General features: G+C 52.0%; 1 protein-coding gene across 8 annotated transcripts in view; it reads right to left on the reverse strand.

Moving 5' to 3' along the window:
* The window catches only part of POLE (DNA polymerase epsilon, catalytic subunit), a 62,787-nt gene extending 49,024 nt beyond the window's left edge, over window positions 1–13,763 (reverse strand). For 4 of the 8 annotated variants that reach the window (XR_010147869.1, XR_010147871.1, XR_010147873.1 and 1 more), the window contains exons 1-15: window positions 13,501–13,763; window positions 8,621–8,762; window positions 8,089–8,169; window positions 7,660–7,704; window positions 7,436–7,528; window positions 6,979–7,133; window positions 5,053–5,194; window positions 4,838–4,918; window positions 4,021–4,128; window positions 3,569–3,679; window positions 3,207–3,292; window positions 2,870–2,989; window positions 1,051–1,183; window positions 641–754; window positions 104–316 (exon numbers count right to left, since the gene is read on the reverse strand). Coding sequence is in view for 2 of the 8 variants with exons in the window: in XM_016924680.4 (XP_016780169.4) it covers window positions 104–316; window positions 641–754; window positions 1,051–1,183; window positions 2,870–2,989; window positions 3,207–3,292; window positions 3,569–3,679; window positions 4,021–4,128; window positions 4,838–4,918; window positions 5,053–5,194; window positions 6,979–7,133; window positions 7,436–7,528; window positions 7,660–7,704; window positions 8,089–8,169; window positions 8,621–8,762; window positions 13,501–13,562 (1,686 nt within the window). In the remaining 6 variants the exon portion in view is untranslated. Of the gene's footprint in view, window positions 1–103; window positions 317–640; window positions 755–979; window positions 1,184–2,869; window positions 2,990–3,206; window positions 3,293–3,568; window positions 3,680–4,020; window positions 4,129–4,837; window positions 4,919–5,052; window positions 5,195–6,978; window positions 7,134–7,435; window positions 7,529–7,659; window positions 7,705–8,088; window positions 8,170–8,620; window positions 8,763–13,500 lie in introns of all 8 variants that reach the window. The other 4 variants (XR_010147870.1, XM_016924682.4, XR_010147874.1 and 1 more) reach the window with 3 other exon arrangements.
* Between the last annotated feature and the right edge of the window lie 122 nt (window positions 13,764–13,885).

The raw sequence follows: 13,885 nt of genomic DNA on the forward strand, positions 1-13,885 counted from the left end.
GGGACAGGATGGGGAGAAGGGGCTTTATTTCAGCCCCTGCAGCTTCTGGGTCCTACCACAGCACAAGAGTGGGAAGAATCTGAATCCCAGGGAAGAAGCACACCATCCTAAACCGGCAAGGGATATCGCTGCGGAAAACCCCAGACTCGAGGGCCTCCACGTGGCCCCCGACGTAGGTCTCAGAGTCCAGCACGTGTCCGTCGTCCGTCAGCTTATTGAACTCCTGCTCTTGCTTGTTGGGGAAGATGATGTTGGCGTGGAAGGCCTGCACCATCAGCAAGGCCTCACATAGCGTGCCAGAGCCCTTCCGCAGCACCTGCAAGAGAAACCAAGGCTTCCAGCCAAAAGCAATACCAAAGGCCCTGACTTGCAGGCAAAGTCCAGGAACCTAAGCTGAACTTCAGTGTGAAAGGAGAGAAAACCTCGTGGTAAATGGCTGCAAATTCTGCCTCCTGTGGTTTCTTCCTCACACCAGGGCCAGAGAATTCCCAAAGGACATCCCTGACGTCACACACCAGAATTCTACTGCCGCCTCTGGTGCCAGCACTCCTGGGACATCCACCTCCATTCAGCTCCAGTGCATTTGGAATGGGGCAAGGGCTGAGGAGGCCAGGGTGCCGACAGGACAGATAATGCTCACCTCGTCGGGCTCCATGGGAATAATGGTGCACAGAGCAAAGATGAATGGGTGGACGTACTTCATGTACAGGTAGTAAGTGGCGACAGCATCTGACACAGAATACGTGGCCAGAGTCTGAGGAGAGAACGCCAGAGAGCAGGGCCATCAAAATCAAGAGCCCAGGGTCAAGTGTGAAGCACAGAAAGCAAAGCCTGGCCTGACCAGCCTGCCGCACACACAGTAAGGGGACCGGCACAGGACAAAACACGTGTGTCCCGGAGACACAGCCTGCTGGGTGGAGCGGGCTGGCATACATGCGTGCACACGGCAGCAGGGGGAGCCGGGATGTGGCTCACGTGCCTGGGGCTGCTCCGTGGCCATCTGGATGCGTGCACACGGCAGCAGGGGCAGCCGGGATGTGGCTTACGTGCCTGGGGCTGCTCCGTGGCCATCCGGCACATGTCCTCCGGGTCTAGCTCCACGGGATCATAGCCTAGCTTGGCCTTGGCGGCCGCCTTGAGATTATGACTGCCCACAGGAAGGTAACTGTCCCTCTTCACCCACCTGGAAGGAGAATGAGAACAGAAGCCAGGATGATTCTAACATGCAGCCTGGGAACCCCTGAGAACCGGCAAAACTGGGCACCACACAGACAGATGCAAGTTCCTAACAGGCACCCAGGAGCCTCACACCAAGGCCCCACATGGTGTAGGCACCTCGTGAAAACCCTTCATCAGGATCTAGTTAATCTCACAGACCTATCCACAACACAAGGAAGCACCAGGACTGGTCCTTCCGGCCCTCGCCTTCCTCCCATCCTCAGCAGAGCTTGTGGCCTCTCCGACGGGCGCCCCACCTCCTTGGGCCTCTCCCCAGACCTCAAGTCTGCACCCCTGGGGCCTAGTTCTATCAACCACACTGATCTTCTCTCCTCACACTGTCCCTTCAGCACGGAAACACTCAAGCCCACCCTCCTTTAATAGAAGGCAAGATGTGATCAGATGCCAAGAAGAATAAAAATTTAAAAAATAAATAAAAAATAAAAATTAAGAAAAGAAGGCCCCCACACTCTACCCGGAACCTGTCTCTACCTCCTCCCTACAGACGCATTCCCTGCAGCAGCTGTCCAGGGGTCATGTCCGGTCTCCGCCCCCTGCAGCCTCCACCCTGTGGCCTTCTTCTCTCACTTCACCTCTTGCCTTCAGTTCATCCACTACCCCAGCTTTCACCAAGACCCACCCGCAACCCAGTGAGTCCCAATCTACAGTGCGAGCCCAAACCAAGCCTCATGGTGGTCTTCAGGGCCCCCATATGGGTGGGGCTTCCAGGCTAGCATATCGGTAGCAGGGTCACCTCCTGCCTCAAGCCCCTTCTCTACCCATTCCCTGTCTCCACGGATGGCACAAAAACCCCAGGTGCCAACCCCTCCCTAAGAACCAGCATCCCTGGGCCTCCCCCTGCCCCACATGACAGATCCTGAATCCTCACAACCCTCACTCCCTGCCTTGGATCAGGACTGTCACACCGTCACACGCTAAACCGGCCCCAGCCTCCTGGCCTCCCTCTCCAAGCCAAGTGCTGAGCATCAGAGCTAAACAGAAACGCAATCAGGCTGCAAGCACCCCAGTGGCACTGTGCAGAATACAGAGGCCATGGAGGCCCCTCCATTCCCTTCCTTCCCTCCCTCCCTTCCCTTCCTTCCCTTCCCTCCCTCCCTTCCCTTCCTTCCCTTCCCTCCCTCCCTTCCCTTCCTTCCCTTCCAGCCTCCTTCTGTTGGCATTTCCACATCCACCTGTCTTCCCAACCAGTCATGTCAGAGCCCCCGAACGCCGTGACTCTCTGAAGCTCTGAGCTGCCTCCCACCCTAGCTCATATGGAATCTGTGGTTGTCCCGTGAGGCTTGTCCTGTGAGGCAGCCGGGCTGCCACATCCCAACCTTGCCTGGGCAGAGCAGCTCCATGAGGTCCTAGGTCTGGGACCTGTGAGCTGAGTGCGTCTTTCCAGCGGCTTCCCCACCCCAGAGGCTGATGCTCAATGTGCCTGGTCACTGATGAATTGTCAGTCAACAGTCAAAGACAGCACATCCCGGGCCCCGGCAGGGTTGCAGCTGCCATCCTCTTGGGTGACCTGAAACGGCCTCTCAGAGGCCACCCTCCTCCCCTGAGATGTGGTGACAGCACAGTCTGCAAGAGGCCTTCAGATCTCGCTCACGGACAGCAGTGAGGAGCCATGCTGCTCTGTGGCCCCTACCTGAGGCAGTCCATGTGGATGCACTGGGGCGCCTTGTACTCCCCCTGGCTGTCCTTCTGGAAGCCTATCTCCTGCTGCATGCTCAGACCGTGGACTGCTGCCCGGGCCTCCACAAATGGCCTGGGTTGGAAAGAGGACAGACAAGCAAGTGGGCAGGTCAGGCTCTAATTCCCCTTTCTCCATTCCTCCCTCAGACCCAGGGAGGAACCCAGACACGGGAGGTGCAGAGTGAACCCAGGAGCCACCTCCTAAGTCGACATGGGAAGCGCCCCTGCACCACGCAACGCCCTCCCTCTCAAATGCTGCCCAGTTACTCATAGAGAAGACACAGACTCACCAGTCAAAAAAGTCCCCGTTGTAGGTGACCATGATGGTGGGTTTGGTCTCCTGGACGTGTTCAAACCACCTTTGGATCAGATGAGCCTGAACCCAAGTCACAGCGGTCAGAGGTCTGCTCTTTCTCTTCTTCAAGCTATTTCCAAATTCCTCTCCCAAAGTTCAGAAGCAGCAGCCTCATGTTGGCCCTTATTCCTGCCCCGCACCCCCCCGCCCGTCTCTGTCAGAAAAGATGGTCACACCCTGAGAACAAAGCTCATGGAGCTGCAATTCTGATCTGACGGAATGCCTGAGGCCTTGGAAAGATCCACATGTCTGTTCTTCCCACAATACCGGGTAGTTTCCCAAGTGATACCTCCTTACCTCATCGGGTTCATTGAAGACACAAAAGGGCCCTTCATATTCTGGCTTGGGGGTGAACTCAAAATCTTCAATATCTTCTGAAACAATCTCCCTGTTGGTGATGAGGTAGCCCTAGCGAAGTTCATTAGCAATCAGCACAAGTCAGAGGCTGCAAAGCCAAGAAATGGCGTTCCCACCCTGCCCACACACTCTGCCTAGAGATTCTCACTACAAAGAAGTCCACAGCAATGTGAAAGCGCTTTAAGCTTCCTGAGAAGAGACCCTGTGTGTGTGGATTCCCACTGGAAAGGGGAGGGTACAGCTGGAGGTCGGAACGGCTTGGTTGCTCCCATTCCTGGACTAACTCATTATTCACTCAACAAATACTAACAGTGGGGCAGATGCTGCTGTAGCATGGGGACCAGACAAGGTCCCCATCCCAGGAGCTTACTTCCCAGAAGCCACCTGCTCACCTGGCCATCGATCATGTAGGAAATCATCATAATCTGGTCTGTCTCAGCATCAGGAAACTTGAGGGGCAGTTTGGTCGTCTCAATGTCAAATGCCAAAACCACAGGGTCCTGTGGGGACAAAATAAGCATAAAGCCAAGCTCTAAACTCCCCATTAGGCCTCCCTGAACACCCACCCCCGGCCTGCTCTACCTCCCTCTGGTTGTTAAAAGAGTCAAAAGGCTCTAGAGCTGGGAGAAGGACCCTAAGACTAACCAACTTACATCAAGAGTATCACGACTCCCTATGGTATGAAAACTGACACACCTAAGAGAGCAGCTGATCACAGGACAAGCCTAAAATCACAGAACTTTAGGAGAAAAACTCTTCAAAAGACATCACCTCATTCTGGTGGTTATGACAACTCTGAAAGGTAACTGTGGCACAGAGATGATATCTTCGTTTCGGAAAAGAGAAAACTGAATACAAAGACTTTCCCAACACCACAAAGTCATGTTTGAACCAAGGCCTTCTAGTTACAAATCCATTTTTCACCATGTCCCTTCACTATCAACTACCCAAACGGAAGTCCCAGCTTTCCCTCGAATGTCCAAATCCTGCCTAGCTCAAACACTGATGTCATACAGTGATATACAACAAAAAAGGAAATGATACTGTCAGAAACTGATGAAAAATTCTAACTCCATATTTCCTTTAATAAAGTATTTGGGGGAAAAGCAGCAAACATATCTTTGAGACAGATTCACTCTCCAGCACTGAAGAATATTCTCTCCAGAAAACCGGAAATTTTAGGATGAAGGTAACACAAGCAAAACTTACAGGTCGTTCAACAAGGTCATCTCGGCGGGTGATTTCTACCGGAAAAGCATTTCCTCGGTATCTGACATTGTACCAATGAGCCTGCAAAACACACAGTGTGCTAACTAGAGTTCTACATCCAGGAAAGTCTATTCCTCTGTGGATTCACCCATAATGATCATCTCCTGGCTGTTAGGAAATTCATGTGACCAGCGACCCAACCCTGCCCCACTCACCACGTGGATCTTCAGGTCAATGGAGAGGCGGATGTGGTAGGGAACATCGTACTCGCGCATGTCCACAATGTTGTCCAACTGGTCAGCTATCTTCTTAGAGGTTTCCTCTTCATCAGTAATGACACCGCCCCTCTGCAGAACACTAGGAATTAACAAGAGAGCAACTAACTCAGCTGCCAGGGTCTGGAGGAGGTGAGACCAGAGTTCCAACTCAGTAGGAAGAGGTGAGACCAGAGTTCAAACTGAGGAAACACAAAAGGTAAATTGATGTGGTTTCAATGACCAGGGCAGTCCTTCCTTTAAGAATGGCTTGGACTGGGCCAGGCGTGGCAGCTCACGCCTGTAATCCCAGCACTTTGGGAGGCCAAGGAAGGCGGATCACCCAAGGTCAGGAGTTCGAGACGAGCCTGGCCAACACGACGAAACCCCGTCTCTACTAAAAATACAAAAATTAGCCAGGCGTGGTGGCGCATGTCTGTAATCCCAGATACCTGGGAGGCTGAGGCAGGAGAATCACTTGAACCCAGGAGGCGGAGGTTGCAGTGAACCCAGATTGCGCCACTGCACTCCAGCCTGGGCAACAGAGCGAGACTCCATCTCAAAAAAATAAAGAATAGCTTGGATGATAACTCTACAGACAGGAGAAAATTCAGTGTAAGATGTATTCATTTTATATGATGTGAGTTACACCCCAACTAGAAAAAAAAAAAAAAAAAGAGGGCCAAGCATGGTGGCTTATGCCTCTAATCCCAGCACTCTGGGAGGCAGGAGGATCGCTTCGGCCCAGGAGTTCAAGACAGGCCTGGGCAACATAGGGAGACTCATCTCTACAAAAATAATAATAATAATAATAATAATTAGCCAGGCATGGGGTACACATCTGTGATCCCAGTTACTCAGGAGGCTGAGGTGAAAGGATCGCTTGAGCCCAGGAGTTCGAGGCCACAGTGAGCTATGATTGCACCACTGCACTCCAGCCTGGGCAACAGAGCAAGACCCTGTCTCAAAACAAATAAGTAAATAGAAGAAAAACGAAAGAAAACATTAAGTGCTGCCAGTCAGGAGAGCCAGGCATGACCATCCCACCATGGTCCTGATACTCAGGAGGCTGCCTCGTGCAGGCTGAAGAGCAGGCCTGGGCTTCACACAGCCTGTGCATGGGTCTCTGCCATGTCTAAAGAAGTGGCCCACCGTTGCGGCCACTATTGGCCTATAAGCTCAAATACTGAACGGGCTATTCAGGGGGAAAAAGACAGACGAGTCTCAGATATGGCTCAAGCCTCTGAGGACTCAGTCTCTGATCACACCTTCCAATATTTCAAAAAGCAACTTGTGGCTTTGCCAGGGAAGGCGGACTCCGGGTAGGGACTGTAGAAATGTTCAGCATCCCAAACTGATCCTCTTTTGTCAGAGGGTAAGGTAGGTTCTTCCGAAGTCATCTAAACTTCATTACTCAAGATTTTCTCTTCCTAATCGGTTACTTTGCATCCTATTATTGTTGATGCTCAAATACTTGAAGAACAGTGTTTAGTGTTCTAGGCTTAAATTTCTGTGGACGATACCCAAGGTTCTCTGGAGATGTGCTGTGTAAATCTCAGCACTTAATGAAATTCATAGATGGATTGTGTTAGGGCAGTAGGATGAGGGATCTTTTCCCCTCTAAGGTGACTTTACTATTACAACCACTCAATTTTAGAGCCATAAACCCACCCCTCCATTGTAAAAGAGAGCTAACACATAAAATATAACCTGGGAAGCCACTGTTTATTTAACACAGAACATACAGAAATCTCTACCTAATTGCTCAAGTTTTCCGTATCAAACAGAGCCAGCCATTAAGGTAACTTTGTTGCTACGTGTTCCTGTCTCCTATCCATCTTGTCGTTCTGAACCAGCTGATGCTTTGCTCACAAGACCAAAGTTTACCTGGAAAGCAGAGCTGTGTACGCGTCGCTGGCGTGATCCTGCTCCCTGTTCTTCTTCACGGCAGGGGAGATCTCCTTCCTCACTTTGACAAGATCCTCCACAGTGTGGAAGGACAGCCTGATGTAATTTCGCTTCAAACCCACCAAGTGATTTGGCTATAATGCGAAGAGATCACGCTCATTGGTTCAAGAGAAATAGGACTTTATGGGTGAGAGGGTAAACACTCAAAGGTAAACACACAAGTCAAAGAGTTGGTGACTTCAAGGCACCTTGTCCAATTCTGCACGTGGCACCAACTAACACCACTAGAGCTCTTTGGAAGGAATTTTATAGACGGTCACCACACCGCCCCATCACCCAACAGATGACCTGAATTTCTACCTCTTCCGATCCCACCTGCCAGGAACAATGTAGACTCTGGCCTCATTTACCCCTGGAAAGTCTGGGTGATACTCACCAAGTCCAGATCCTCTTTGGGGACAGTCTCCACTTTTGCAATTTTGCCCTGAAACTTCTTGGAGAGAAAAGATGAAACTTCTCGCTCACAACCCTAATCAGGATCAGAATGAAAAGGCTTTCCATTGGTAAAATACATTTCCTTCCTTGCCTATTTCCCAGTTGCAAAGCCCACCATAGAATGATACACAGGTCGTCTGACCTGAATCTATAAAACACACTTACCTTTCTGGTTGCAATGTAGAAATACGGTTTATAGGGCAAGGCCACCTGTTAAGAGTCACCAACCCATCCAGGGGTGATGAGGAAGAAAAAAGGGAGAGAAAAGTGAAAACACATTGCTTGCTCCTGTATCCCATGAACAGCCTAAGGCCAGGGTAGCCTTAACCTTGGTAGCATACAGGAAGTCAGAATGCGCACTTTTCACAGGGGCAAGAATCTGAAAGACACACTACTTCTCACCATTCAGAGTCTTCCTGAACTGACCTCTCTCAGGACATCTTACATGATGACTGATGGGGCCTCCAGGGGCCCGAGTTCTGCTGGGCTATGGGCTGCTGTGCACTGGAAGCCTCCCATGCCCTCCCTGACAGTCACAGAGCTACATGAACACCCATAGAGGTGGGTTTTGGCTTGTCGCAGTCAGGCGCTTACCTTAAATCTGCTTCCGTCATCTTGAATAAAGTAGTAATCCACTGCACTGCCTAAGCGCTTATCTTCATCTAAAATCTCGGTCTACAAGAGAATCGGTCAACACAGACACAAGACCATCCTCTACACAGTTAGAGAAACTTTCCTCCTACCTTTCGGGAAACTCAGCACTTTAGAAACAAACCCTCTCATCTAGGTCTTTACTCCACCCCTACATTAACACTACCAGCCTTATTCACAAGAACCACACTGTAATGGCCTCCAAATGGGGATTTCTCTCAATTTCTCCCTCATAATCCTTGAAAGCTTTATTCTGATGGCTAAAAGAGATGCCCATCACCTCCGGCTTCTCACAGTGGCCTCTCTGTGGCCCTCAATGACGTTAAAGAGGAAAGGAGAGCTGGGAACCTTCACATCTCCCACCTGATTCACTCAAAGTTCCCTCATGTGTTCCCCCACTCTTTAGATAAGGACCACGCTATGACCAGAAGGGTTGCAGCCATACTCCTGGGTGGGAGAAGGACCTAGTGCTTACAGGATGCATGTTAATGAGCCAGCCTGTCTTCTCACCAGGCTCCTTCAGCCGCTCAAAACCAAACCGCAAATCCATCTTATCCGTCCACTGACTCCGTTCCAGGCGCTTGAGTACCGAAACTGAGGAAGTGGCGCCATCATCCCTGAGTGAAAGAAGGGAACCCCGTGCTTAGTTTGTAATGCCACCTGCTGCTTCTTCTTTTTTTCTTTTTTTTCTTTTTTTTGAGACGGAGTCTTGCTCTGTCGCCTAGGCTGGAGTGCAGTGGTGTGATCTCGGCTCACTGCAAGCTCCGCCTCCCGGGTTCACGCCATTCTCCTGCCTCAGCCTCCCGAGTAGCTGGGACCACAGGCGACAGCCACCACGCCTGGCTAATTTTTTGTATTTTTAGTAGAGACGGGGTTTCACCGTGTTAGCCAGGATGGTCTCGATCTCCTGACCTTGTGATCCGACTGCCACCTACTTCTGCAACCCTCATCCCACCTAGTGTTAAGTGTTTCGGATATGACAGGGTATATATATTCCTGAAAAACCCCGAGCTTGGAAAAAGGCTCATTAAGATAAAAGGACTCATTGGAAAAACACAATTAGGGCAGGCCCTTCAAAACCTGTTCAACTTTATAACCAGAATACTAACAAAAACAGTCATGATGGCTAGACACTGTTGCCTCTTGGGACACTAAAAATGCATAAAACTGGCCAGACGCGGTGGCTCATGAGAGTGCATGTAACACTGACATGATTTGAATAAAACAGACGGATTGTCAGGCCAGGCGCAGTGGCTCACGCCTGTAATCCCAAAACTTTGGGAGGCCAAGGCGGGTGGATCACCTGAGGTCAGGAGTTCGAGACCAGCCTGGCCAGCATGGCAAAACCCTGTCTCTACTAAAAATACAAAAAATTAAATCCCAGCACCGTGGGAGGCCGAGGCGGGCGGATCACGAGGTGAGGAGATCTAGACCATCCTGCTAATACGGTGAAACCCCGTCTTTACTTAAAATACAAAAACTTAGCCAGGCGTGGTGGTGGGTGCCTATAGTCCCAGCTACTCAGGAGGCTGAGGCAGGAGAATGGCGTGAACCCAGGAGGTGGAGCTTGCAGTGAGCCGAGAACGCGCCACCACACTCCAGCCTGGGCAGCAGAGCGAGACTCCGGCAAAAAAAAAAATAATAAAAATAAATAAATAAATAAATAAATTAGCTGGGTGTGGTGGGGTGGGCCTATAATCCCAGCTACTCAGGAGGCTGAGGCAGGAGAATCACTTGAACCCTAGAGGTGGAGGTTGCAGTGAGCCAAGATTGCGCCACTGCACTCCAGCCTGGGTGACAAGAGTGAAACTTCATCTCAAAAAAATAAATAAAATCAAATAAGATAAAATAAATTAGATGGGTTGTCTCAATGTCAATTTCTTAGTTGTGACAATTGTACTCTAGTTACACAAGATGTTATGGTGAAGTGATACGGGAATCTCTGTATCATTTCTGACAAATGCATGAGAATCAATCTACAATTACCTCAAAAAAAGGTTGAGGGCCAGGCGCAGTGGCTCACAACCGTAATCCCAGCACTTTGGGAGGCCAAGGAGGGCGGGTGACTTGAGGCCAGGAGTTTGAGACCATCCTGGCTAACATGGTGAAACCCCGTCTCTACTAAAAATACGAAAAATTAGCCGGGCGTGGTGGCGGGCGCCTGTAGTCCCAGCTACTCGGGAGGCTGAGGCAGGAGAATGGCGTGAATCCAGGAGGCAGAGCTTGCAGTGAGCCGGGATCATGCCACTGCACTCCAGCCTGGGCGACAGAGCGAGACTCCGTCTAAAAAAAAAATAAAATAAAAAAAGAACAAGATAAAAAAAGAAAGGAAGACCCTTCCTTTGTCTGAAGGTATTCCTTGGATCACCTTCAACTCAAGAGCAGAATGACCATATTCCAAGACTAGGATCCTTACTTCTCACGAAAGATTATAACCACTTGTGGTAGGCAGGCAGGATGACACCCCCCATGAAAGACCCACATCTTAATCCCCCAAACCTGTGAATGTTATCTTACAAGACAAAAGGGACTTTGCAGATCTGACTAAATTAAGGGCCTTGAGATTCTGGTTAGCTGGGTGGGCGCAGTGTAATCACAAGAATCCTTGTAGAGTGAGGCAGGAGAGCCAGAGTCAGGAAGGAGAAAGGGATGGGAGAGAGAGGGTAGGGGGGAGAGGAGATGCAACCCTTGGTTCTGAAGATGAAGAAGAAGCAAGGAAACAGATTCTCCCCCGGGAACCATCACAATAAATATAACCAACCAGACGCTTTCATATTACGACTTCTGACTTCTAAAACCGTAAGAGAATAAATTTATATAGTCACTAAGTGATCATGTGTTACTGCAGCAATAGGAAACTGATACACCACCATACTGTATAATAAAGGTTTAATCTTTTAAATAGTTGAATGCACCCGTAATCAAAAACACAGAAAAACTATATTCCAAATCTTGCTAGAGAACAGCCTCAGTTCTGAGTCCCAGATCTTTATCAAAATCAAGAGTGAATGAAGTGCTATTTATGAGGCATCACCACTTAACAGGGGCTCACGGCCCTCTATGCCAGTCCTCCAAATATCCTTGCCTCAAGTAAGTTGGATTAAGTAGACTAGAAAACTGCTCACTGGGACCATATTTCCTCCCAAAACTGCTTTCTCTGAGCTGTGTATCTCACTTTTAATCCAGGGACAGTAAGAAATCTGAAAAATGGGGATAAGTGTCACACAGAGAGCTACCATTGACTGGTTACTGTATCACACCGTCCCAGTACTCCACACAGGCTCTCATTCACAGAGAGCTACCATTGACTGGTTACTGTATCACACCGTCCCAGTACTCCACACAGGCTCTCATTCACAGAGAGCTACCATTGACTGGTTACTGTATCACACCGTCCCAGTACTCCACACAGGCTCTCATTCACAGAGAGCTACCATTGACTGGTTACTATATCACACTGTCCTAGTACTCCACATATGCTCTCATTCAGTTTTCATGACAACCCCTATGAGGGAGGCCACTGGTGTCCCCATTTCACACAAGAAGAAACGCAGGCAAACAGCACCCACTGCCTCCTGGGGCACACTCACCTCCCAGGACTGTTTTAAGGATGAGATGAGGTAACCCACATAAAGCATGTAAGGTAAGTCATCACTTGTACTTATCCCAGCAGCAGCCTTTCCCCTGCCTGGAGGCCGTCACTGAGCTTGGGGCAGGGCAGTGGAGTGGAGCACGTGAGGGTAGTCCTGTGTCCTGAACCAGGGCAGTCAGTAACCGTCTCTAAGCTCCAAGTTCCAACACACCATGTAGACCCTAAGGGTACCTGCCTCTCTAAGGCTTGCCTGATATGGACAGACAGCGATGAGCACAACAGCAGTTAGGGATCCTTACCACTTGGTTTCTCCTCTGGGAAGAATTTTGTTCAGCTAAGTGTCTGTAAAAAGCTTCACGTTCTCACGCGTTTTTTCTATTTTTTTTTTTTTTTTTTTTTTTGAGACAGAGTTTCATTCTTTGTTGCCCAGGCTGGAGTGCAATGGCGCGATCTCGGTTCACCGCAACCTCCGCCTGCCGCGTTCAAGTGATTCTCCTGCCTTAGCCTCCTGAGTAGCTGGGATTACAGGCATGCGCCACCACGCCCCGCTAATTTTGTATTTTTTTAGTGGAGACGGGATTTCTCCATGTTGGTCAGGCTGGTCTCGAACTCCTGACCTCAGGTGATCCGCCTGCCTCGGCCTCCCAAAGTGCTGGGATTACAGGTGTGAGCCACCGCGCCGGGCCTCATCCGTTTTCTGCTTATGGCAGGCCAGGCCTCCGGTCATGTTTACCGTTTGCTCTGGCCACCAAGCAGCCGCGTCTTATCCTTGTTCTATTTTTTTTGAGACTGGGTCTGGCTCCGTCGCCCAGGCTGGAGTGCGGTGGCGCGATCCCGGCTCACAGCAGCCTTGACCTGCCGGGCTCAGGTGAACCTCCGGCTCGGATTCGGGAGTATTAATAGCTGGGACCTCGGGCGCGCACCACCAGCCTGTCTAATTTTTCTTGTTTTTACAAGAGAAGGGCCGGGCGCGGAGTCTCACGTCTGTAATCCCAGCACTTTGGAAGGCCGAGGCGGGCGGATCACCTGAGGTCAGGAGTTCGAGACCAGCCTGGCCAACATGGTGAAACCCGGTCTCTACTAAAAATACAAAAACTAGCCGGGCCTGGTGGCGGGCGCCTGTAATTCCAGCTACTCGGGAGGCTGAGGCAGCGGGATCGCTTGAACCCGGGAAGCAGAGGTTGCAGTGAGCCGAGATCGCGCCACTGCACTCCAGCCTGGGCGACAGAGCGGGACTCCCTGTCCAAAAAAATAAAATAGAGGAGACGAGGTCTCGCTCTGTTGCCCAGGCTGATCTAGAACAGGATCCTGGGCTCCAGCGATCCGCCCGCCTCGGCCTCCCCCAGCGCTAGGCCCCCAGGCAGGGTCCCCGGCTCCGCCCCTCCCCGCACCCTCCCCAGCCGCGCGTCCACCCCGCAGGGCCTGGCCCGGGTCCCGCCGCTCTCATCGCCCCCGCCGCGCAGCAGGTCCCAAACGCAGCTGCGCGGAAGGCGAGGCCTGAAAAACCTCAGAAAGAGCCGAGCAGGGAAAGGCCGCGCGGCCCGCCTCGTTTCCCCGCAGAGAAGCCGCGCCCGTAGCGCCTCCGCCCGCCCCGAGCCCCTCGGTCGGCGGTCGGGGCGCGCCGCCCTACCCCAGTCAGGCGCGGCGAGTGCGGGCGGCTGCGGGACCCGGGCCTCCCTCCCGCCTCGGCGGCGCCACCCGAGGACGGCCCCATGGCACCCTCCGAAGGGCCGGCCCGAGAGCCTCAGGAGGGCGCCCCTCACCTGCTGGCCTCGCCATCCGCGCCTGGGTCCGCGCGCCGCCGCCCGCCGCTCCTCAGAGCCATGGAGCCGTTGGCTACCGCCTCTGCTTCACTGGAGAAATTTGGCGCGCTCCCACCCAGACTCGCGAGAGCCGGAAATGCCGCCGTCCATCAAGAGGCGCGCTCCGCCCCTCCCCCGCCCCCGAGGCGCTCCAATAGGCGCCGGCGCCCGGCGGGGGAGGTGGCCGGCAGGGACCGGGGAAAAGTGTGTGGTAGGCGCGCGCGGCGCACCGTGGGGTTGGGACCGGGCGGCGCTGCGGGCCGCGGTGGGGCCGGAAATGTCAGGCGGTCCCCACTCCGTTCTCGGCGCCTCGGGCTCCGCGCCCGGCCAGCCTGAGGTGGGGTCG

Source organism: Pan troglodytes, chromosome 10 (assembly GCF_028858775.2).
Source record: "Pan troglodytes isolate AG18354 chromosome 10, NHGRI_mPanTro3-v2.0_pri, whole genome shotgun sequence".
In the NCBI taxonomy this organism is placed as follows: domain Eukaryota; kingdom Metazoa; phylum Chordata; class Mammalia; order Primates; family Hominidae; genus Pan; species Pan troglodytes.